This window comes from Pleurodeles waltl, chromosome 5, assembly GCF_031143425.1.
Source record: "Pleurodeles waltl isolate 20211129_DDA chromosome 5, aPleWal1.hap1.20221129, whole genome shotgun sequence".
In the NCBI taxonomy this organism is placed as follows: domain Eukaryota; kingdom Metazoa; phylum Chordata; class Amphibia; order Caudata; family Salamandridae; genus Pleurodeles; species Pleurodeles waltl.
The window spans coordinates 894,819,816-894,844,529 of record NC_090444.1 but is presented as its reverse complement, the minus strand read 5'-3'; the positions used below and the strand labels follow the sequence as shown (position 1 = coordinate 894,844,529).

General features: G+C 47.4%; 1 protein-coding gene across 1 annotated transcript in view; it reads left to right on the top strand.

Annotated features, from left to right (window-relative positions):
- Nucleotides 1-24,714, top strand: part of FSAF1 (40S small subunit processome assembly factor 1) — a 175,499-nt gene that overhangs the window by 146,259 nt on the left and 4,526 nt on the right. Inside the window, exon 6 of the mRNA XM_069235017.1 lies at nt 22,812-22,858. Within this exon, the coding sequence (XP_069091118.1) occupies nt 22,812-22,858 (47 nt within the window). The remainder of the gene's footprint in view (nt 1-22,811; nt 22,859-24,714) is intronic.

Below are 24,714 nucleotides of genomic sequence, written 5' to 3'. Positions count from 1 at the left end.
AGCAGTCTATAGTGGATGCCCTGGGGTGTGGGGGGTGGGGCAGCCGCTTGCTTCGCTCTGGGGAGGTGCAGGACCTCCCCATCGCTAAGGCCCACTCTCCTGTAAAGACACCGTGATCTAGGTTGGCAGAGCCTTGTACCCCTGGGCCTCTGGGACACAGAAGTGGGACCTATGAGTGCCAATCTCTGCCAGCTGCCGAGACTTTAACAACTCCTCCCCCTCCCCCCAACCCCGCCCCTGACCCAATGGAGTGGGGGGTCGGGCTCTGACTATCAATGATGGGAAGAGTTTTATGCGGCAGCAAGGCTGCCATGGCCGGAGGCCGGGCTGTTCCTGACCCTGGGAACTACATAAAGCCTACCTCTAACAAGGACCTCCTCCAGGCTTCTGGAGAACTGCACCAGGAGAGACTGAGAGAAGGAGACCATCCCGCTGGAAAACATTGAACTCTCCACATGCAGGGTGCCCCATATGGGCAGCTGGAGTGACTGGCCTTGAGGGGCCTAGGAGACTGAGTATGTGAAGTACAATGCAGGGGACCCACCCTGACAACGGAGAAAGACTGAGGCTATACAGTAGGAGCGCAGTGAGTGCTTTTTGAAGGGAGTTGAGGCACCTTTACCTTCTGCTATCACTTCAGGTCAGTGGCTCCATGGGGCCTCAGCTGCCCAGATCTGTCTCCCACCCACTCACCAGAGGGACCTCTCTCACTGCATGGCATGCTTTAGCACAACTCTTGCGTCCGAGCACTAAGCTTTTGCCCCTAAGTGTATTCCTTACCACCACTGACAAGGGTGCTCATGGTCACCCACAGAGGGGGAAAAAGACTCAACCCTGTGTGACATGCTTTACAAGTGCCCTGCTATAAATCCGATCCTGGGGCTGGTGATGGTGATGGCTCATTAACAGCGACAGCCTCACAAGATATGGACCACAACTGTCCAGAAGCACCACTCGTATGATCTTTTATTGAGAGCCTTTTCAGTACACTGCACAATGATTTTGCTATCCTGAGGTAAGAGGTGGCAGCAGAATTCAAAGAAATCAAGCACAAGGTGGCCGACATCGGCTGACGGGTGGTGTTATTGGACGGTGGCGATGCCAGAGAGGAAGAGCCGATACTCACATGTGTACTTTGCTGGACCTACAAGACCAACATCTTGACCTATGCACGAGTCTAATGGACTTGGAGAACAGCTCTAACATCCAGATTGGGGTGTCCCTTTAAATGTGGAAAACAGAGACCTGAAGGGCTATTAAAGCAAATACTCCCTGTAAGGAAATGCCTCCTTGGCATGGTTACCCCCTGACTTTTTGCCTTTGCTGATGCCAAGTTTTGATTTGAAAGTGTGCTGGGACCTGCTAATCAGGCCCCAGCACCAGTGTTCTTTCCCTAAACTGTACCGTTGTCTCCACAATTGACACAACCCTGGCACCCAAGTAATTCCCTTGTAAGTCCCTTGTAACTAGTACCCCTGGTACCAAGGGCCCTGATGCTAGGGAAGTCCTTTAAGGGCTGCAGCATGTCTTATGCCACCCTGGTGACCCCTCACTCAGCACATGCACACTGCTTGCCAGCTTGTGTGTGCTGGTGGGGAGAAAATGACTAAGTCGACAAGGCACTCCCCTCAGAGTGCCATGCCAACCTCACACTTGCTATGGCATAGATAAGTCACCCCTCTAGCAGGCCTTACAGCCCTAAGGCAGGGTGCACTATACCACAGGTGAGAGCATAGGTGCATGAGCACTATACCCCTACAGTGTCTAAGCAAAACCTTAGACATTGTAAGTGCAGGGTAGCCATAAGAATATATGGTCTGGGAGTCTGTCAAACACGAACTCCACAGCACCATAATGGCTACACTGAAAACTGTGAAGTTTAGTATCAAACGTCTCAGCACAATACATGCACACTGATGCCAGTGTACATTTTATTGTGAAATACACCCAGAGGGCATCTTAGAGATGCCCCCTGAAAACATACCCGACTTCCAGTGTGAGCTGACTAGTTTTTGCCAGCCTGCCACACACCAGACATGTTGCTGGCCACATGGGGAGAGTGCCTTTGTCACTCTGTGGCCAGGAACAAAGCCTGTACTGGGTGGAGGTGCTTCTCACCTCCCCCTGCAGGAACTGTAACACCTGGCGGTGAGCCTCAAAGGCTCACCCCCTTTGTTACAGCACCACAGGGCATCCCAGCTAGTGGAAATGCCCGCCCCTCCAGCCACTGCCCCCACTTTTGGCGGCAAGGCTGGAGGAGATAATGAGAAAAACAAGGAGAAGTCACTCCCCAGTCAAACAGCCCATAAGGTGTCTTGAGCTGAGGTGACTCTTACTTTTAGAAATCCATGGAGGATTCCCCCAATAGGATTAGGGATGTGCCCCCCTCCCCACAGGAAGGAGGCACAAAGAGGGCGTAGCCACCCTCAGGGCCAGTAGCCATTGGCTGCTGCCCTCCCAGACCTAAACACACCCCTAAATTGATTATTTAGGGACTCCCAGAACCGAGGAAGATAGATTCCTGCAACCTAAAGAAGAAGAAGGACTGCTGACCTGAAGCCCTGCAGTGAAGACTCAGATGACAACTGACTTGCCCCGGCCCCACCGGCCTGTCTCCCTACTTCGAAGAAAACTGCAACAGCGACGCATCCAACAGGGTCCAGCGACCTCTGAAGCCTCAGAGGACTACCCTGCATCTAAAGGACCGAGAAGCTCCCGAGAACAGCGGCCCTGTTCAAGAAACTGCAACTTTTGGAAACAAAGAAGGGACTTTTAAAGACCATACGTTTCCCACCGGAAGCGTGAGACTTTCCACTCTGCACCCGACACCCCCGGCTCGACCTGTGGAAAACTAACACCACAGGGAGGACTCCCCGGCGACTGCGAGCCCGTCAGTAGCCAGAGTTGAACCGAGCCCCCCCCCCCGAGCCCCCCCCCCCCAAGCCCCCACAGCGACGCCTGCAGAGGAAATCCAGAGGCTCCCCCTGACCGCGACTGCCTGCTTCAAGGAACCCGACGCCTGGAAACCACACTGCACCCGCAGCCCCCAGGACCTGCAGGAGCGACCCTCTGCCTAGCCCAGGTGGTGGCTACCCCGAGGAGCCCACCCTGTGCCTGCCTGCACCATTGATTCCTATTGAAAACCCAACGCCTGTTTGCACTCTGCACCCGGCCGCCCCTGTGCCGCGGAGGGTGTACTTTCTGTGCCTGCTTGTGTCCCCCCTGGTGCCCTACAAAACCCCCCTGGTCTGCCCTCCGAAGTCGCGGGTACTTACCTGCTGGCACACTGGAACCGGGGCACCCCTATTTCCATTGAAGCCTATGTGTTTTGGGCACCACTTTGACCTCTGCACCTGACCGGCCCTGAGCTGCTGGTGTGGTAACTTTGGGGTTGCCTTGAACCCCCAACTGTGGGCTACCTTGGACCCAACTTTGAACCTTGTAAGTGTTTTACTTACCTGTGAACTTAACATTTACTTACCTCCCCCAGAAACTGTTGATTTTTGCACTGTGTCCACTTTTAAAATAGCTTATTGCCATTTTTGTCAAAACTGTACATGCTATTGTGATAATTCAAAGTTCCTAGAATACCTGAATGAAATGCCTTTCGTTTAAAGTATTGTTTGTAAATCTTGAACCTGTGGTTCTTAAAATAAACTAAGAAAATATATTTTTCTATATAAAAAACCTATTGGCCTGGAATTGTCTCTGAGTGTGTGTTCCTCATTTATTGCCTGTGTATGTACAACAAATGTTTAATACTACCCTCTGATAAGCCTACTGCTCGACCACACTACCACAAAATAGAGCATTAGAATTCTCTCTTTTTGCCACTATCTTACCTTTAAGGGGAACCCTTGGACTCTGTGCACACTATTTCTTACTTTGAAATAGTATATACAGAGCTAACTTCCTACACTCCCAATATTGGCAGAAATGGACATTGTTCTTGACCACACTCATAGGGTAGGCTGCCCTGCCATCTTGCCGGGTATGCTGAAGTGGGGCTCTTTCAAGATCTTTCCCCCATTATGCTTCAATGTTGCCATGCTTTCCGGGAGATTACCACCTTCCTGGGGGATAAGGGAGTCAAGTACTGGTGGTGACATCCCTTTGGACTTCTCTTCCTATAGGGGCAAGAAACACTTATCACCTGTATGATGGAAGAGGTCTGGACCCCACCAGCAACGCAGCCTCAAAGTCCTTGATGTCACCCTCATGTGGGAGTCCAAAGCCACAAGCCGAACGTGCCCACAAAGTGAGGGTCCGTAAACCCACGGAGAGCCATCAAAAACGCACTGTGAGCTCTTGCAGCACATACAACGAGAGATGTCTGGGGACAACAAACACTGACAATGATATCCGGCGCGATATCCCACTGGCTACAGTTTGGCTCTTCCTGGGGGGGGGGGGGGGGCACAACAGATTTAGATGCCGGGGACACCAGGTACATGCAATCTTTCTGTTATGGCCCTGCGGAGTCTGGGCCTAAGGGCAGGAGCAGACCCCACCATGAATATGGAATGGATTTCCACTTTCGGAACGCCCAAGTGCCTTTGCTGTTACTTGTTGAACCCAATGCCTACGTCCCGGCTGGGACTTAATCACATGCTCTCCCATCTTACCATGCTGGACTTTCTTGCTGCCATTGATTCTCCAGAGCCACCAGGCCTTACTCCAATCCTTTGAGAGCCTCTCCTGAACAATTACATGATCAAAATAGTAAGCCTTAATGTCCAGGAGTTAAACTCACCAGAAACATTACTCACGGTCCTGGCCATGCTGAAGGACCTGGAATGTGAACTCACCCTCCACCTGCTTAAGAAAGACTCTGGGAGACTGCACTCTCCTGGTCCCAGTAAGAGGGCAGGGTCGGCCATATTACTAGCCCATAAATTCAGGGGCTATGTCAAAAAGACCCCGGCGGAAATACTGGGTCGGCTTCTCTTCTTCAAATCATCCTGGAAATCTACAACTTTACGCTGATAGACTGCTATGCCCCCAACTATCACTAGGAACACTTTCTTCAGTCAGCCCTCTGCCATGTCCTTGCCTCTGCTGATAGGGAGCTACTTGTGGGGGAAGACATCAATCTGGTACAGCACTTGTAACTTGATAGGTCCACCCAGAGAACAGGGCAGACTGGGGCTTTCTCTTCCATGGGTGTCCACTGGTTATGAGCTGTAGGTCTGATCAGTGCCTGGTGCTCGCTCCATCCCATGATGCAAGACATACACCTTCTTTTCTGCTTTCCACCAAACATGTGCCAGACTTGATTATTTTCTTGCAACTCCTGCGATGATGACTGCAATCACATAAGCAGGGGAGGGATTTGCAGCGCTGTCAGACCATGCCTCAATTTCAGTCCTCATTCAATTCCCTGAACCAGCACATCTGTCCTACAGTGGAGACTTAAGAATCTGCCTCTGACATAACCCTTCGTCTGCAAGGAAATCTGAGATGCCATACAATATTACCCCCAAGCCAATGGCACTACTGAAGTGCCTCCTCAACTCCTCTAGGACGTCCTGAAGGCAGTAATCAGAGTTCTTCTTATATTTCTCTCCTCCTAACACAACTAAGACTCTTGTCTGAAGAGAGAGCATAGAGAGACAAGTGGGTGCTTTTGAGGACCAATATAAGCAAGCATGGGCCCACAAGACCCGCAGAGATCTTACCCTATCCCTATCTAGTGATTCAAGTCCCTGGATAGGGATAGGGCGGAGTATGCTCTACTACGCACCAGGCAGAAATTCTATTCTGGAGGCAATAAGGCTAGATGCCTATTAGTGTGCAAACTAAGAGCTAGAATTCAGGCTACTAGGATACCAACGATACATCTGGAGGACAGAAGCATTGAGAGGCCAGGTGGCAACATAGCAACAAGCTTTGAATGATACTACACCACCTTATATACTACAGAAGAGGCAGATCCAAGTCGGGTGACTCACTAGCTCTCTACTTTTACCTCTGCCACCCTTCCGTTTACAGCAGCTGACACATTGGAGGCTGATACCAAGGCCAGTTAAGTACTAGTTTCCATCACATGCCTCCAACCAGGCAAGGCCCGGGGCTTGATGGGTTCACCACAATTCCACCACCCCTAATTCTTTGAAGTCTTTTGAGAAAAACTGGCACCTATACTCAACCGGGTATATAACTCCATTGGGAATCCCAGAACACTACCAGCTATAATGCAGGAAGCCGTCATCACTGTCTTCCCCAAGCCGGGGAAAGACTCGACCCAGTGCTCCTTATACCGCCATATCTCCCTTCTCAATGTTGACGCTAAAGCCTTCTCTGGTATATTGGCTGCCCGCCTTCGTCCACATGTAGAAGGCCACACGGAACCAGACTAAATGGGAGTCATACCCAAAGGACCTGCAGCGGTAACACGAAACATCTGCTTCATTTAATAGTCTCCCGTCCCCATGCATCTTCCATCCTGGTTTCGATCGACTCAGAGAAGGCATTTGATCAGGTCCATTGGCCCTTCTTGTTCCAAGTTCTGGACTGACTGGGCATAGGTCCCTGTTACAGAAAGTGGATAACAAGCAGCTATTACCGGCCCATTGCCTGGGTCCCGGTGAACAGCCTTTCCTATCCACCAAGGAACACAGCAGTGATGTCCCCTGTCCCCACTCCTCTTTGCCATCTATATGGACCCCCTGACTGAATGAGTTCGGTCCTAACATCAGATTTCGGGCATCCACATGGAAGGCTGGGAGCATAAGCTTGCACAGTATGCCGATGATGTTGTGGTAACTTTAACCATGCCTCAAACGTCAGTCCCTTCTCTTTCTCTGGGAGTTGGAGGCATTCAGAGTAGTATCAGTCTTCAAGGTGAACGTCCAAAAATCTCAGATTTACACGGGATGACGAGACTCGTCTGGAACAACTCTACCCCCTTCCTTGGTCCAAGCAATGGATTCCCTACCTGGGCCTCAAAATCTGCCAGTTACTGGTTAAGACTGTCAAGCAGAAATATTCAGATCTCCTTGTCATGGCTCGGACTGGGCACCAGACATAACTGTCATGTGGCCTATTGTGTTTAGAAAAATAGCAGTGCTCAAAATGACTCCCCTGCCACAAATACTGTATGAGACGCAGGCACTCCCTTTGCGTCCGCCCACCTGTTCCCCGGCCGGACTACAACTAACTTGTAATTGATAATTTTGTCTGGGAAGACAAGAAGCCGTGGATGGCAAAAAAGGAACATATTTGGCAATGACTGAGAGCGGCACTGGCATTCCTCACCTTCACAATTCATACACAGCGGCACAGTTGAGGTACATGGTGGAATGGATGAGACCACTCAGAGAAACATTGGTGCTTCCGGTAGACGGGATCAATATATGAAAAATGCCATGGCTTCCCAAAAGAGCATGGGCTGCTGGGAGTGTATATATTCCCATTGGTGGGAGCCACAGTGGCTGCCTGGGACTCGTGATCATTAAGAAGCACCTCTTTACCTACCCATCTCTGCTCACTCAGATTCTGGGTAATTCTGCTTTCGCACCAGCCCAAGGGAGTAGAGCGTGCCAGGCTTTTCAGGAGATGAACTGCAAATGGCTGGGCGGTTTACTTGACCACACAGGTCTCCAGTCGTTCCCCCAGTTACAAGTTTCCTACGGTCTCCCGAACCACAAGGAATGGAGGTACTCAAAAATTGTACACTGGGCTTCTGACCCATGTATAGGCCCTCACGCTGGTCGGCAGCTGGTACCCTGTGAAAAATGGCGCATTGCCCGATCTGACAATAAGAAGCTCCTATCTGACATTTATGGCTTCCTCAGAAAGGCCTCCATCCTCTCCAAATCAACACCGCAAAAGAGATCGGAATCGGGGATGGAGTGCTCTTTTGAAGATAAATAATGGTCGGCTATCCCTGGGCAAGCCTGTACCTCTGCCCAAGCGCCTCTGGTAGCCTCTGCCCAAGAAGTTCTACTTAAAATCACCCACCATTGGCATTACACTCCCCTTAGGGTGTCACAGTGGAAGGCAGGTGCCTCTGATAAATGCTGGCATAACTGTGGCAAGGCTGGAACGCATGCGCACCTCCTTTAGTGGTGCCCCAAATTTAAACGCTACTGGGAGGAAATGCTCCAGGCTATGGACGAGGTATTCAACACTGACCTACCCCGCTTTCACAGTTACATCCTTTTGTTAACCAATGTTTTGACATACCCCCTCCTCTCCCTTAAAGGGTAAGGCCATTACACTGGCCCTCTGTGCGGCTAAGCAGGTCCTCCTGGCCACCTGAGGCAAAGACAAAGTTCCAACCTACCTCCAATTACTTCTGTAACTATGGGATCTAGTGGTCATGGAGAAATTAACGGCCTCTCTTGAAAACATACTCCCTCAGTTCGACAAAACCTGGGCACACATATCCGGTAATTCACACACGAATCCTGAGAACTCATATGTCCCATCTATTTATGAGTCCTCAGGCTCGCAGAGCCCCAGACGACCGAGATGATCCTCTGTTCTGAGACAGCACACTGGGATGGAGACGGCTACCTGTGGCACAAACTTTCTTCCCAGACTTGGTGATATCACCCCTGTGGAGGTCCCACCACTCTTCCTCCTACTCGCTCCCCTGTCCCAAGTTGCTAACCCCCGTTCCCTCTTTGCCCACCCCTGCCTCTTCTCCCTGCCCCTTCTTTCTTTTCCTCACTGGCCTCCGGGATGTAGTTGAGCTCTGTTGTTCTACGTTAAAATTCAATCAAAAGATTTGAACCATAAAAGTAGTTGTTTAAGTATTTTTCCAGCTTGTCCCATTCCTGGCATACAGCATTGGGATTTTTAATCTGTTCTCTAGTTCTCTATATAAGACAGCTAGGGCTGTCACAGTGAAAAATAGCTTTAGAGTGCTGGGCACTGTAAGTATATGTAACATGTCCTTTTTTTTAAATACCATGAAGCCTGCTGAGTGCGTGACAAGCCCTACAAAGGAATGACCTAATAATATTTAAAAGGAAGTTTTAGACTTGTCAAAAGGATTTATTATGACAGTTCAAAATTGAATGTTTAAAATGTCATTGGGGGGGCTACAATGGTAGGCCTTAAGTCATGGTTTACACTGTCACTGTGGTGGATGGAATATAGGTGCTGTAGCCAACTAGTGGTATTTTACTTACAGGTGCTGGGTGCATTTTGTACCGTATGTTAGGGACTTTAATGTAAGTTAAATATATCAATTGGGGATATGGCAATTCAACCATACTTAATGGAGGAGCACAGGTACTTAAGACTAGTTAGTAGGGTTACAGTGCACAGAGGTTCAACACCAGCAAAAATATATGGTGACCATGGAGAGAAAGCAGATTTCCTACACCATTGAACATATCTGTGCGATCCAAGGGCTCTACATCCCAGACTGCTGCCTCTGTTGCCATGCCCTAAATTTACTACATTTCCCATCGGCATTCTGCAAAGTCAAAATTTGAGATCAAGGACACAGGCTCTTGAACATCCAGCACATCACATCTGTTCCAAAGCAGACTATTTGACATTCGGAAACAGTTTAAAATGTCACCTCTTTTTAGTCCCACCTCCCCTCCATTTTATTGCCTATGCCCACTCATGTGATCTCATAGTTAACATCACAAATGTCATCCACGGGAACAACAGTGAAACTCTAATTGCAAGGAGGATCTGACTCTGAGAAGGTCCTAACTCAAAGCCAAGCCTTAACTCAAAGCCAGACCTTGTGGCCAGAATCAATAATTAAATAGCTGTGTGCACCAAGAGCGCGAATTGTCAGACCAAGAATCTTCTGCCCGCTCCTGAATTATATCTTCGCTGAGCTGCATGTCCGCTTTTGTGACACACCATAGACGAAGAGCACCCTTCCTATGCTGTCATACACACACTGTACACCATGGGTGCGGGGCACCATCTGATCACATGGCTGTATAAAGTCGCCAGGAAACATGTAGGGGTCTCATTGCCATCCCTTTGTCAAACATCGGAAGGTGACTTACCATGCCTCCTGCATGACTCCGAATGGAACATGGCATGGAACGTGGGAAGCGACCGCCTTTGGGATTTACAAACAACGGAAAACTCACAAATTTCTAGCTCGATTTGCAAACTTGGCCCTACTGCTAGTCATAAGGGCCCTCACATTGCACTGGAAAGCTAGCCAACTCCCAGTAGTCTTCCAATGGCACCAGGCACTCCTTTGTTGGGGAGAAGCTGAGTGGATCCTTGCATTATAAAGAAGCCCACTGCCTCCTGAAACATCCTCTAGCAGTGGCCTGGGACACGATGCTCGCTCAGTTTTGTGAACTGGTATGTAATGAAGCCCTCCCTCTGTGCAGCCCAAAACCTAATGCCCGACTCAGTGACCCCACCCACAGGTCCACAATGCAGTGCAGTGTAACTCTGATTTTATGGATGAATACAACTACCTGTGGATTCCTCACCTCAAGAATTTTCCCCCACGCGCCAGCTTCGATGGAAATTTTCTTCTAGCGACGCCGTATGACGTCATCCAGACAATAAGAAGCCCTCGTCGACGTGCAGACGTCAGTTCCCTTTTTTCCGTGCCTTCAAATAACGGTTTTTCTGCGAGGCTACCAGGCAGCTACAGTTTCACTCCGGTGTAACTATGTCACAACAGAGGAAGTCAGGTTTTAAACCCTGTAAACGGTGTGGGGGTCGAATGTCAGTCACGGACCCCCATGAAAATTGCTTATGGTGCCTTAGTTCCAACCATGAGTTCGAGTCATGCGGCTCATGCCAACGCATGAATCCTAAGGCCCTTAAGGAATAAGAGGCAAAATTGTTTCTTGCCCGTTCTAAGAAGAGGAAGGAGAGGCATCATCGGAGAGAGTCTTCTTCGCAATCTTCGAAGACTCATCAGCGCTATGGGGACTCAAGATCGCCATCAGCTCGGCGCCGGTCGACATGGGAGATCAGCCCGACTGTCACGCCTCCACCTCCAACGACTCCAGCTTCTCCGACGTCTCCACTGTCGGTATTTGAGGTCGAACCACATCAGGAGCCGAGGGCTTCTCCGGAGCAGGAGATGCCTGGACCATCATCGGCTTCCCCTCCGGCACCGGTTCCTCAAACTTATCCCGCTTTCCCAGCACCGGGCATGGACCCCGCTGCATTTTTTAATGCAATGTTTAATATTTTTGCTACCATGGCGCCTGGTGGAGGGCATACGGGTCTGACAGGTCCTTTGGCCTTTAACTTGGGTGCTCCGGCTCCTTACAAGCCGACACCCTTTATGCCCTTTCTTTCTCCTGGAACTGCTTCTGCACCGATGCCCTTGGCGTCGCCCAGAAGGCTGGTGATGCCGACGACGTCCGCTGTTCCGGTGCCGATGGATTCGCCACGGATCCAGTTGACGGTGAAGTTGTCTGGCGCCGGAGGGTCCTGCGCCAGATGGCTCCGAGGAGCGGCGCCGTCGAAGATCTTCGGCGTCGGCCGACGCCTTATCGACGCTAGGGCTCGAGTCCAGGCTAAGATCCAGGAGATTGGCTTTACGGCTGCTGGAAAAAGAGGAGTATGACAGGCAGCATTTAGAGGAAGGTGAGATTGTGGAGCCTTCGGGGGACCTGCATGGCTTAGATATAGCAAGTGGCCTGGACACTTCCCCGGAATGGGACCTGGCCTCCCCGGGGGAGTATACGGAGGAGGCTGCTTCATTTCATGCTGTGGTGAGGAAGGCAGCAGACTTTTTGGACCTTCCACTTCCTGCTGCGGTGGTGAAGACAAACCTCCTGACCGAAGTGCTGCATCCAGCATCGGCGGTGGCGTAGCCTCTTTTGCCTTTCAATGAGGCTCTTTTGGACCCTATTAAGGACATCTGGAAAAAGCCAGTGACTTCAGCGGCTGTCAACAGGGCGGTAGCGAGACGCTATCGTGTGGCACCAGGTGATTCAGACTTTCTCACCTAGCATCCAACTCCGGAGAGTTTGGTTGTCCAAGCGTCGTGCTAATCCCATTCTGCTCCTGGTTCGTTCCCCGGGGCCCCTGCGGACAGGGAGTCTAAGAAGATGGACCAGGCAGCTAAAAATACCTTTTCTTCTTGTAGAATGGCATTAAAGTCTACCAATGCGACTTGCATGTTGGGGTGTTATATTCATGCCCTTATGGATGAGGCTAAGGGCCACCCTGGTTTGCCACAGGAGGTGTTGAACCTGTTGTCGGACGCTCAGGCGGCGGCGACCCAGGTAATTCAATCTGGGCTGGACACCTCGGATTCGGTGGCAAGAGCTATGGGCACATCAATAGCGATGAGACGGCAGGCCTGGCTGCGTTCGTCAGGGTTCTCCCCGGATGTACAGACTACTCTCCTGGACCTGCCATTTGATGGAGACAAAACTTTTTGGGGCAAAAGCCGACTCTGCTCTAGAACGTTTTAAAGAGAGTAGAGCCACGGCAAGGTCATTGGGTCTCCAGGCAGCCACTTCCTCTACTTTTTAGATCTTTTAGGAAGTTTAGAGGTTTTGGTCGTGGTGCTTCCTTTCGTGGCAGGCTCCATGCGGCAGGACAGCAATCTGCAGGAACTCTTCCTTACAGATCCTTTAGGGGCAGGGGTAGAGTACGCACTAGAGGTGCCACCCAGCAGCACTCTGCCTCTTCCTCCTCCTCCGGAGGGGTGCAGCAGGGAAAGCAGCCTTAGTCCTCCACCACTCCCTGCTCACAAGTCTCCGGTAGGGGGAAGACTTACTTACTTTCTTCGCTTGTGGGAGTCCATAACATCAGACTCCTGGGTCACCAGCATTGTGGAGAAAGGGTATACTCTTCCCTTTCGAGAATTTCCTCCTCCCTTCCCGCCCCGTCCCTCCTTCTGTTCAGATGACCATCTTCTATTATTGCAACAGGAGGTTATGTCCCTTTTGTCGAAAGGCGCAGTGGAGTTGGTTCCAGAGCAGGAGAGGGGTCATGGCTGCTATTCAAGGTACTTCCTGATCCCCGAAAAGGATGGTTGGTTGAGACCAATCCTGGACCTGAGGATTTTGGATGCTGACCCTGTCACAGATTCTTTTGCTGTTGAACGAAGGAGATTGGATGGTGTCTGTCGATTTGCAGGATGCGTACTCCATATTTCGATCCTCAAGTCGCACAGGAAGTATCTCCGGTTTGTGGTGGGGTCGCAGCACTATCAGTTTGCGGTCCTTCCATTTGGTCTTACTTCGGCACCTCGAGTCTTTACGAAGGTGATGGCGGTGGTAGCAGCGGAGCTCAGAAGAAAGGGAATAGCAGTATTTCCTTATCTGGACGATTGGTTGATCAAAGCCAAGTCTCCGGAGCTCTAGCGGTGTCACCTGCAGTCGACAACTCAGTTGTTGTTCGACCTGGGATTCTCAGTGAATGTGCCCAAATCTCACCTGGAGCCCTCTCAACGCCTCCTGTTCATAGGGGCAGTACTGGACACAACATTGAATCGGGCCTTTCCTCCGCCGCAGCGGATTCAGGACATTTAGGCGTTGATTCCAATGTTTCAAGATGGAGCGGTCGTTCCAGTCCTCAAGATCCTTTGTCTGCTCGGTTTGTTCGCTTCTTGCATTCTGCTGGTCACTCATGCACGCTGGCACATGAAGGCTCTACAGAGGGGCGTCCGCAGGCAGTGGTTTCAACACAAGGGAGATCTTGAGGATTCGATCAGGATCTCCAGAGACACTGCAGCGGATCTTCAATGGTGGGCTGCGGTCGGCAACTTGTCGCAAGGAAGGCCGTTCTCGCTGCCTCCGCCAGTGACCACAGTTGTAACGGATGCTTCCACTCTAGGGTGGGGAGTTCATCTGGGGGACCTGGAGATCAAAAGTCTTTGGTCTCCAGTGGAACAGAGTGTCACATCAATCTGTTGGAATTGCAGGCGATACGTCTGGCTCTCAAGGCCTTCCTCCCTTCCCTTCGCGGTCAGTCAATCCAGGTCCTGCCGGACAACACTACCGCGATGTGGTATATAAATAAGCAGGGAGGAGTGGGGTTGTATCTTCTCTGCAGAGAAGCTCTTCAACTCTGGTCCAGGCTTCAGGACCACAGGATTTGCTTGGTAGCAAATCATTTGGCCGGAGTTCTGAACGTGCGTGCGGATGTTCTCAGTTGGCTCATCTCCTCCGATCATGAGTGGCGTCTTCATCCGGATCTGGTTCGTTACATCTTCCAGATGTGGGGGTTTCCTCAGATAGACCTGTGTGCCACTCGGGAGAACGCGCACTGCCCGTCGTTCTGCAGCCTCCAGTATCCGGTGCAAGGAGCTTTGGGGGACGCGTTATAGATGTCCTGGAAGGGTCAGTTGCTTTACGCGTTTCCCCCCATACCCTTGATTCCTCGGGTTCTGAGGAAGATTCGCCAAGACCGGGCCCAAGTCATGTTAATAACCCCGGATTAGCCGAGAAGGGTGTGGTATTCAGACCTTCTCCAACTCTCTCTGTGCCCTCCGCTCCGTCTCCCTTACAGGTCAGACCTCCTCTCGCAGTCGCAGGGGCAGGTTCTACACCCCCACCTCCAGAGCCTGCACCTTCATGCCTGGAGACTGAACAGGGCAATCTGAGTTCCTTTTCTCTCCCGCCGGAGGTGGTGGATGTTATTTTATCGGCCAGGCGACACTCCACCAAATCAATCTATGCAAGCAGGTGGGCCAGATTTGTCAGTTGGTGTGGAGAGAACCAAATTGATCCCTTGAAGGCTCAAAAGTCTGATGTTATTATTTGCTTTAACCTTGGCACAGAAAAGGTTGTGCAGTTGCCACAGTTAAGGGCTATTTATCAGCGCTGTCGGCTTTTCTATGTCTCCCAGACCAACCCTCTCTGTTTAGGTCACCTTTGGTGTTGAGATTCATTAAGGGTCTCACTAATAAGTTTCCGCCCACTCCGTTTGTTATGCCTCAGTGGGATCTTAATTTAGTATTGACCTTTCTTATGGGGTTGCCATTTGAGCCGATGCATTCTTGTTCCTTACGATTACTAGTTTTGAAGACTGTATTTCTAGTGACCATAACATCGGCCAGGAGAGTGAGTGAGCTCCAAGCTCTTAGTGAAGAGTCCCCATATCTTTCCTTTTTTAGAGACAAAGTGGTGTTAAGGACCAAGGCAGGGAAAAGTCTTTGATGGCCCTGAGACTTCAACAACAGGAGGCAAGCTCAGTTCAAGCAGAAATGCACAACAAAGTCCAGTCTTTGTCCCCTTTCACAGGCAGAAGCAGCAACTGCAGGATAGCCCAACAAAGCACAGTCACAGGCAGGACTTCTAAGCTCTTCTCCTTGGCAGAGGTTCCTCTTGATTCCAGAAGTGATCTAACTTTCAGGGGTGTTGGGTCCACTATTTATACCCCTTTCTGCCTTTGAAGTGGGCAAACTTCAAAGGAAAGTCTCTTGTTTGTAAGATCCTGCCTTGCTCAGGCCAGGCCCCAGACACACACCAGGGGGTTGGAGACTGCATTGGGTGAGGGCAGGCACAGCCCTTTCAGGTGTGAGTGACCACTCCTCCCCTCCCTCCCGGCACAGATGGCTCATCAGGATATGAAGGCTAAACCCCAGCTTCCTTTGTGCAGAGGAGAGGTGCAAACAGCCCAACTTTCAAACTGCCCCAGACAGGAAATCCACAAACAGGCAGAGTCACAGAATGATATAAGCAAGAAAAGGCCCACTTTCTAAAAGTGGAATTTTCAAACCCACAATCTAAAAACAACCTTTACCAAAAGATTTATATTTAAATTGTGAGTTCAGAGACCCTAAACTCCATATTTCCATCTGCTCCCAAAGGGAATCTGCAGCCTTACTAATATTTAAAGGCAGCCCCTATGTTAACCTATGAGAGGGATAGGCCTTGCACTGTGAAAACCAAATTTGGCAGTATTTCACTGTTAGGACATATAAAACACAGTATATGTCTTACCTTAAACATACACTGCACCATGCCCATGGGGCTACCCTATGGCCTACCTTGGGGGTGCTCTATATGTATAAAAAGGGAAGGTTTAGGACTGGCAAGTGGGTACACTTGCCAAGTCGAATTGGCAGTTTAAAACTGCACTGTAAACTTAAGGTATTGCTCAAGAGACCTAATGTGAATTTGGTAATTTTGTGGGATGGTGATTTTAACGTTAATCTGTGTCAATCTCAATCGGCTAAAATCTTTCTAATTACGATGACGGTGCATTATCATATTTTATTCACTCTGGATATGACAACCTCCTCAATGATTTTTTATCTCACTCCGATCTGGGTTTCTGTAATTAATGTTGTCATCCATCCGTCTCTTTTACTAGCACCTTTAACGGTAGGGGGCTAACACAGTTATAGACTACGCGCTATTTCCGGTGCATTATTTTGGAATGATACAGGAGTGACGAACTACCCCCAGAGTTTCCTTGTGGTGTGGGGCGATGAAGACAATTTTGCCAAGTAGTTGTAAACCGCATATCGTGGATAATATTGTAACCACCGATACTAAGAGCTGTAATCTTCCGTGCACCCAGATTGATTCAGATAAATTCCTAAAACACCTTGTGGCTTCCGACAGAGATGCATTCACTACCTGTTTAAATGAGACAGTGTCTCAGGAGGACATTATTGGGACCTTTATTAAAATCATGGAGGAAGTTAAAAGTGGCTTATCTGGGCATTCTAAAAATTATTCAGTGAAAAGAGGAGACTGGTTCGACTCTTTGTGGTTACATGCTCACAAGAGGTTAAAATTAGCCCTGCAAACGGTGCCCAGGTGCAGAGCTGAGGTGCAGGTTCGCAGAAGAGACTATAAGAAAGCTTTGGCCCGGAGAAAGGGAAACTTGCTAGGTGAGGCCTGAGAGTCACTTTTTGAAGCTAACCTGACAGGAGACAACAGAGCATTCTGACAAGTGATAAATACCCTTTTTTTTTAAATCTGACGATTTCCCTCGTTTGGAGATTGCCATTAGGGAATCCAAATGGGTTGATTACTTTTCACGAATTTATGAGAATCCTAGAGGGACATCACCCCATATGTTTATTGACGAGTCTTTTCCTCGTAAACCACCATCGGGTTCAAGTGAAATCCTATTCACAGTGGAGGAGATTACATTAGCTCTAGAATCTAGTAAAGCAGAAAGGCCCCCAGGCCTGAATCCATCCCAGTAGATCTTAACAAGGCCAATATTTCCTTGTGGGCTCCGTTGTTATCCCTAGTGTTGCAAGCATGCGCCAATTCTGGGTTCTTAACTACCTGGTCTGAATCCATCATAGTCCCAGTGTATAAGAAGGTAGTCCGTCTTAATCCAGCCTGTTATCGCCCAATATCCCTATTGGATCCTCTGGTGAAGGTTGTGGGGCGTGTGTTAATGAACAATCTAAAGGATTGAGCTGAGTCACACAGGATTCTATCTGAGCTCCAGTATGGGTTTCCACACAGTATTGGTAGGGTTGAACTGGGTCTTAACCTGGCCCTTATTGTAGAGAAATACACCCAGATTAAAAACAGCAATCTTTATTTGGCCTTGGTTGTGTATTGATATTGCTTTTGTCGGGCGTCACCTTGTTCCGGCCCTTCTCCATGCGGATGATGCTGTACTAATGGCCCGTACCCACATTGGCATACAGCTCTTGCTGAATGCGTTTGCAAAGTACATGCGTAACTTGGGGCTTTCTATTACCAAAAGAAATACTTTTGTTATGAAGTGTGGCAAAATACGTGTAAAATGTAGTAATCCATCTAACAAAGGCACTCATATTTAGTTTACCTAAACCTTTGCATATTTAGGCATAATGATTGATCAGAGGGGTAGCTGGAAGTCGGCTGTGTGTACCAGGAGTTTCCATTATAGAAAATCTACCACAGCACTTTGTAATTTTTCTAGAAAGCTGGGGAGGAAACCTGTGAAAGAGCTATTAGCCATTCATAACTCAAAATGTGTGTCCACAGCTACCTACGGTGCTGGTGTATGGGATCATTCTGATTGTCAACAGCTGCAAGTGGTAGAAAATGTGTTTTTATGGTTCGTTCTTGCAGTTCCTGACAGTTGCTCATTCTAAGAACATACCCACCAAATGTTGTGCACTAGCATTTTTCTTTTGTCTACTTTTAGTCTTTCAAATTATCTTGCATATGCTTATAAAGTTGGATGTGTCTTTTATTGTGGATGGGTTCTTGGATGAATGTAATGAGTCAGTGGTTGGATGAATAGATGCATGTGTGCAAAGATTAGTGACAATGTGCATGTGTAATGAGGTGCGAGTACGTAAACTCACCAGTATCTGTAGAGGCATTTTCAGTTCCAAACTAGACCTATTGGCAATGCCAGTGTTTATTTACAGTTATCTGCCTTCAGAAGATAGCTCTAAAGATATGCTCTGCAGTTTGTACTCAACTCTCATCTTTTTTAGCTTCTCAAATTCCATAATGTTGTGTTGTATATTTTGACAGGTGCACATTGCTAACTGAAATACTTCTTACCACTATATTTACCATTAAATATTAGATTGACTGTTAGTCGAAGATGCAGTATAATGTGATGTATTTTCTGCCACTTAGAGCTCATTTGCGTGATGCAGTTCATATTTTTCTTTGAGTAATATAAAATTATGCATTTATCCACTGAGCTGTTTTACCCTTTTTGAGGATTTGGGTGTATTTTGTGGTATGGTTGTGCAACCTTACCGTGTAATACACTCACAAAAACTGTCATAGGTGAAACTTTAAGCTCAACCCTGGGTAGCTATGGCTTTTAGTAGCAAGACTTAAACAAAAGAAATAGGGGCATAGCTTCCGGGGATGTTTGGGGTGTTACACTCCCTAAAAAATGTATTCTGTAATATATAGTTGGGTACAAGTGCTTTCAGCGGGGTATGATGAGGTGTCTGATTTCACCATGGATTTTTACATGCACACACAGACAAAACACACACACAGTGTCTCTCTTGTCTCTGCTTTAAAAGTTGGTTATTTTGAAAACTATTGTTTTAAGTACCCGTAACAATCTGCACTCCTCCATCTTTCCACTGTCTCTTAAGCCGCTCGTGTCCTACTTTTCATAATGTATTTTAGCAAGAATGCAAGTGTGATTGTTGGGAAATCTGAAGCCAACTCCCCCCCACCCGCCTTTACTCTTATTGACCGAGCTACGCCCCGGAACTAGTGCAAAGCATTTAACTGTACCAAACAATGAAATAAAGCCTCACAGCACGAAAAAAATCTGACACCAGTTTACAAAAATAGGTTATATTTTTATACATTTTAATAGTCCAAAATCCGATGTAAACTTTTGAAAAGTTTGTAAGAGTTGTGTTTGAATACTCCGGCCTGACCTGAGCGACCAGATCCGACAGGGAGAAGGTCTGGAGGACCAAACAGGAGTATTTGGACAGGTACCTGGACACCAAAGCATTTTCCAGTCCAGTTCAAAACTTTACAGCACAACCGCCATAGACGGAAGATGCTCTGGATGCTGTGTAGTTGATGGGAGTGACTTTGTGGTTATTTCTCAGTCCATGGGTTAGGTGGGGCGACTTTGGCCACAGAGGGGGTCCCTCAAACTCCTCCTTGAGCCAATAAAAGGCCAGCTGCTGCTGGACTACTGGCCTGCACCCAGAGCAATCCCACCTACATCCTTTGGTGGAGGCTAGTGTCCCTCTTGGGCGACCAATCTGGTCTCAGACAGCACTAATGTGTCTGGCAGACTCAAGTGCAACTTTTGGCCATCAAGGAGTGGTCTCTTGGGGTGTCCAGCAGAAGTCAGGGACGATTCTCTTGAAGTGGCTACTGACTGGCTGAGTTTAACTACTTAAGTTTAGATGGCCGTGGTGCTGGTCCAGAGGGTCTGCAAACTGACCCTTGGACTCACTTCTTTGGTCCGGGGCTTGAGAACGACTTTTCCCTAAGCCAGGAGCCACAGGCACAGTACTCTCTTTCCAAGCCCAAGGTGCAATCCAGCAGACAATGCAGCCTCTTTTTGAAAGGTCTAGGGGTCAACAGGGCAGTCCCCCTTTGGTCCTTTCTCCGGTTCCGGTGTGATCTGAGGATCAGGGTGCCAGGAGTTCCATTTTTATGCCCAGAAAGTGGCCAAGACTTAGCCTGTAGCAATTGCACACTTTATAGGCCTTCTACTTATTTACTTACTAACATGCCATGGGGGATGATTGGGTTAGTAGCCAATGGGCTGTCAGGTCCCCTCCCTCTTTATTATGACTTCCCGGCTATGTGTGGCATCCAGCAATCCCAGAGTGCACTATTCTGCCCATGCTTAAGATGTCTGAACCCTTCCTTAGATGTTAGGATCTTGGTAGCTCACTGTAGAGGTGTGGCTACCTGTGGGCTGCACGTCCATAGGGAAACCAGCTTGGGCACTGGTCTTCTTCCTCTTTTACTGCCGCCAGCCTATCTATCTGAACAAATGGCAGCTCCTTAGGACTGTGAGCCCCATTTGCCCACCAAAAGGCGGCTTTGCTTTTGAAGCTTGCCTTTTGGGCTAACACCCAGAGTGGCTTCATGCAAAGAGGAAGTAACACCTCACCCTGTAGCAGGCTACAATTATTCTTAAGCCTGGGAGTCGTTCACATGACTCCCTAGGAGGCAGAAAGCTGTCTGGTGGCCTGTGACAGTGTGAGGCCTCTGGACAAACTGGGTCAGAGTGACAACTTTGTAAAAGTTGCATATTTATAATAGTGACATTAAATTTGATTTGGGCATCAAGTCGGGTTTAATGCCGGGATTAATTTGATACTTTACAGTACCTATTTCAGTAGACCCATTCAGAAATTAGCCTGGCTGATTGGTCAGCCAGTAACTGTGTGTTGGCCTATGAGGCTACTAACTCTCCCACAGCAAAATGACAATTTGGAAGTGTTGCTCTCTGATAGATATATATATATATATATATATATATATATATATATATATATATATATATAATACATGTCCCCCCCAAATAATATACGGCTCCCTGTCTTAGGGCTCGAAGTGCGTTTTTTAGAGTAGATTTACAAATATTGTTAAGGGAAGTGGGGGCTTTGCCATTGGTCTGAATGGCATAATCAAAAAAGCAGTTACCACTGCCTTTCCATTCTGCAGTGGCATGCTGGTAGCTATTTTCTACTTTGTCACACACAGGGTGGCACAATCAGTGCTGCAGCCCTGGGTAGAGACACTGCCTTACATGCCTTGGGTACCATATAACAGGGACTTATGCGTAAGTAAGTCTCTGTCAATTGGCGGTAGCCAAACTGACGTACACTTTGTAAGGGGTTAGAACCCCGGCACTGAGGTCTGGTTAGCAGGCTTCAGTGCACTCTGAGTCTGAACACCAGCATTCCTAAAATGTAGGGGTGAACATGCAAAATGTCTGATTCCTTACAGCCTTTAGCTCCATTGAGGGGACTCTACAACTTGACAATCACATTTCATTCTTATTTTTTAGGTACGTATGTCTTCTGTTCTGTATATTTGCCACCTTGTAGCCTATTTCCATAATATGAAGAGACACGAAATGTATATGGAATAAAATTAGTCCTTTAGTAGCTCATATGCCATAACAAGTATATTTCTAGAGTGGATTCACCCATGGTAAGTCTGTTGCCACTTTTGAAAGATAACTGATGGGTATTGTAACCCAACTCAGTGGTACCCATGTTATCGAACTCAGACGGATGAATGACTTAGTGAATCTGCCGGGATCCAAACATTTAACCAGTGAGTCAAACACAGGGACATGTAGTGAAAGGGTTAGTCCATAGAACCTCAAGGCCTGACATTTTTTTGTTTTTATGGCCCTCTATAACTTTCATGGCCTAATATAACTCTTACAGGTCTGTTATTGACTTTGAATATATCCGTCAATTCTAACCTTTATCCAGTCGTGTCACTACCTCGGTAATTTAGAAATGTTATTGCAAAACTGTAATCTCAAATTTTCACTTTAAAGTACAGAAGATGAGGCTAGTCCCTTTGTATAATGAATGTAGCACTAGAAGCAGCTACATAGCTAAGTGCAGCTATGTCCTTTTTAGGTTATGCATAGCACCGCGCAAGCGCCGCTTTCCCGACGTCTTGGTATCTTTGTGGGCTTTTAACCATGCCCATCTCAGGCCCATCACTATCACTCATTCATGGGCTTGCCTTTCAAAAATCCCTTATCATTGGTAAATGCTTTGCGTTTGTCCCTCCTTGGGGTGGTTTTGTTACAGCTTGGGGAGTGACCCCATTACATGGATAATTGCACATTTACCGATATGTTTGACTGCGAGCTAACTTCTTTTTCCTTTTGTGTCTCTCCTTCGTGCTCGTGGCGGCCATAGCGCTTGGAATCGGTTTGCTTTTGTCAACTAATGTTTTACTTTTCATTTTCAATTTATTTGGCAAGAAAAGTCCAGTTAGGAATATACAACGCCAATAACTCTAACTGGAGCAAATGTGAGATCGATTGCATTGCAAATGCTTGTTAGTGAATTATGGTTGGCATTTCAGGTAAACCTAGCTGAACCAAATGCTACGGTTAGATGGCACTTTCCTCATACATGGAGCTGCAGGGTTAATTACGATGGCTTTTAGCGACGAAAAACTTTTTACAAGAGAGAATAATCAGGGGATATATTGGACCATTTCAGCTGAATATCACAAGGTATGCATGATGAAATACACACGAACAGAACACTTGTTTTCCTCATTTCACTTTTAATATTAAAATCCTCATTTAGTATAGTCCTTCGTCCACTGCCACACTTAAGCCATAAGCTATTGTATGGTTTACAGACCACCTTTTGGCCATATTGTTAAGCATTGCTACGTCTGATAACACCTTTAATGGCTGTTGCGATTTTTTTATTGCTATTAACGCTGTTGCTTCCTTAAAAATTCTAACTTTATATTTAATTTCAGGACTTCGATCCAGCAAAAAGAAAACGAAAACCCGGCTCGGAAGAAAGGTTAGTTTTAATGTATAAACAATACAGCTATTATTGTGCACTTTAGCAGTGTTTTACGGTGGTGTGTGTTTCAGTGAACTGCCTTCTCAAGAAAAGTAGAATTTCAAGTCATCCGTGCATCTACGTTGCATGATCGTTATTAGTGAAAGTGCCCCGACGATGTCCTCTAGTTAACCTTGGCTGTTGTCTTGAGGCACCTTCTACAAGTGTGAGGGTATTAAATTCTTGGTATTTATTTTGAGTATTGTGATTCAGATTGCAAGAGAGAATTTGTGGTTTGGAGTGCTGCTGGAGTACCATCGAGTGGGGCTCTAGTGGTGGACTCAAATGGTATTCTCAGTGATATTTTTAAATTACATGTCAGTAGTTTGGAAAAACTAGTTCATTTGAGATATATATATATATATATATATATATATATATATATATATATATATATATATATATATATACACATCTCAGTAGTTGCTGAATTCTAAGTAATCTGTGGTGTTTTTCAGGCGAGCAATGCTTTTATATGTGGCAAGGTCATCAGAATGTTTGTATTGGGCTTTTTAGAAATAACACTGGTAAGAAGAAACATTAGTCAATGCAAATCTTGACAGAAAAGGCTGAGAAATGACTTTGTAGAGGAGCAAATGAACCTTGGATGGAGTTCAGTTCCACCACTATTTCTTCAAATTGGTTAGTTGCCATGGATTGTGGTGCTTTCGGTTCTGGTCCCTTTCCGTCTGAAAGAGCGAACATCATTGATATGTGAAATTTTGTTTTTCAAAAACATGTAGGGCAATTTAACTCTTGACAGTGACAAAAAGTACATATATTGACTGCATTGGCCAAGATTTTTGATGTCTTCATCATAAGGAAAGTTGACTTCCGGAATGGTCTCTTGGGTGCTGTGATGTGCCATCCAAGTTTGTGAACTGTTAATCCATTATTTTTCAGCATTCCAAGTGTGACACCCTTGTAGAACTATTTGTTTGTGTTTTCTTTTTATTGTTATAGAAGGTAGTGAAAATGTCACGGTAAGCAAGTAGCATAGTCAATTTACTTTCACATAGTTTTCATCCAGCACTAAGCAGTCTTTTAAACGAACTCGAATTCTATCAGTGTTATGACTGTTGATCATGTTACTGTAACAAATCTGAGAGGCATCTTGCCAGGGCACTGCAGTAATCATGCCAACACACTCCCTGTGCGACGGCAGATGGTAGCAAATTTCTGAATCTGAGGTTGCAGGCTGTGAAAATGGAAACCTGTAGTTGTGGAAGATGAATTGAAGACGTGAGTGATGGTGGTTTGCCATGAGTACAGAGGCGTAAAAATCTGCAAAGACAACGGGACAGTGACATGTGGCAGGCTTTTCTTGGTCATACATGCATGGTACATACGAACCAGGTCTGATTGTATGCCAAAATGGACACAATGATGCATTAATATAGTACGTGTGTATTAGACCTTCGGGCCTAGAAAGCGAACTACCTGTTTGAAATGTAATACTACATTACCATTTTAAAACTCTATTCTGACAGTGTCATTGTAATCAAGACAGAGAGGGACTCTGTCTAATCTGTGTGCGCTGCTTGCAGTCTCTAGGCTCTCTCACCTTGTACATAATTAAACTGGACGGAAAATGCCTTTGATGCGCTTCTGCAAGACGGAATTGTTTACATACTGAAGTAGCAACAAATGTGTGCGGCAGGAGACCCCCTTCCCCTCGCCCAGCCAGGGCACTCCCAGGTAGACTGGAAGCCTGTGCATGCTCTCTTCAGCCTGGCAACTGTTGCTGGGCTAGAGAGAGCCTACTGCCCATGTGTGTTTGGCTGGCCCGATATAACTGGCCAAGCACACGTGCT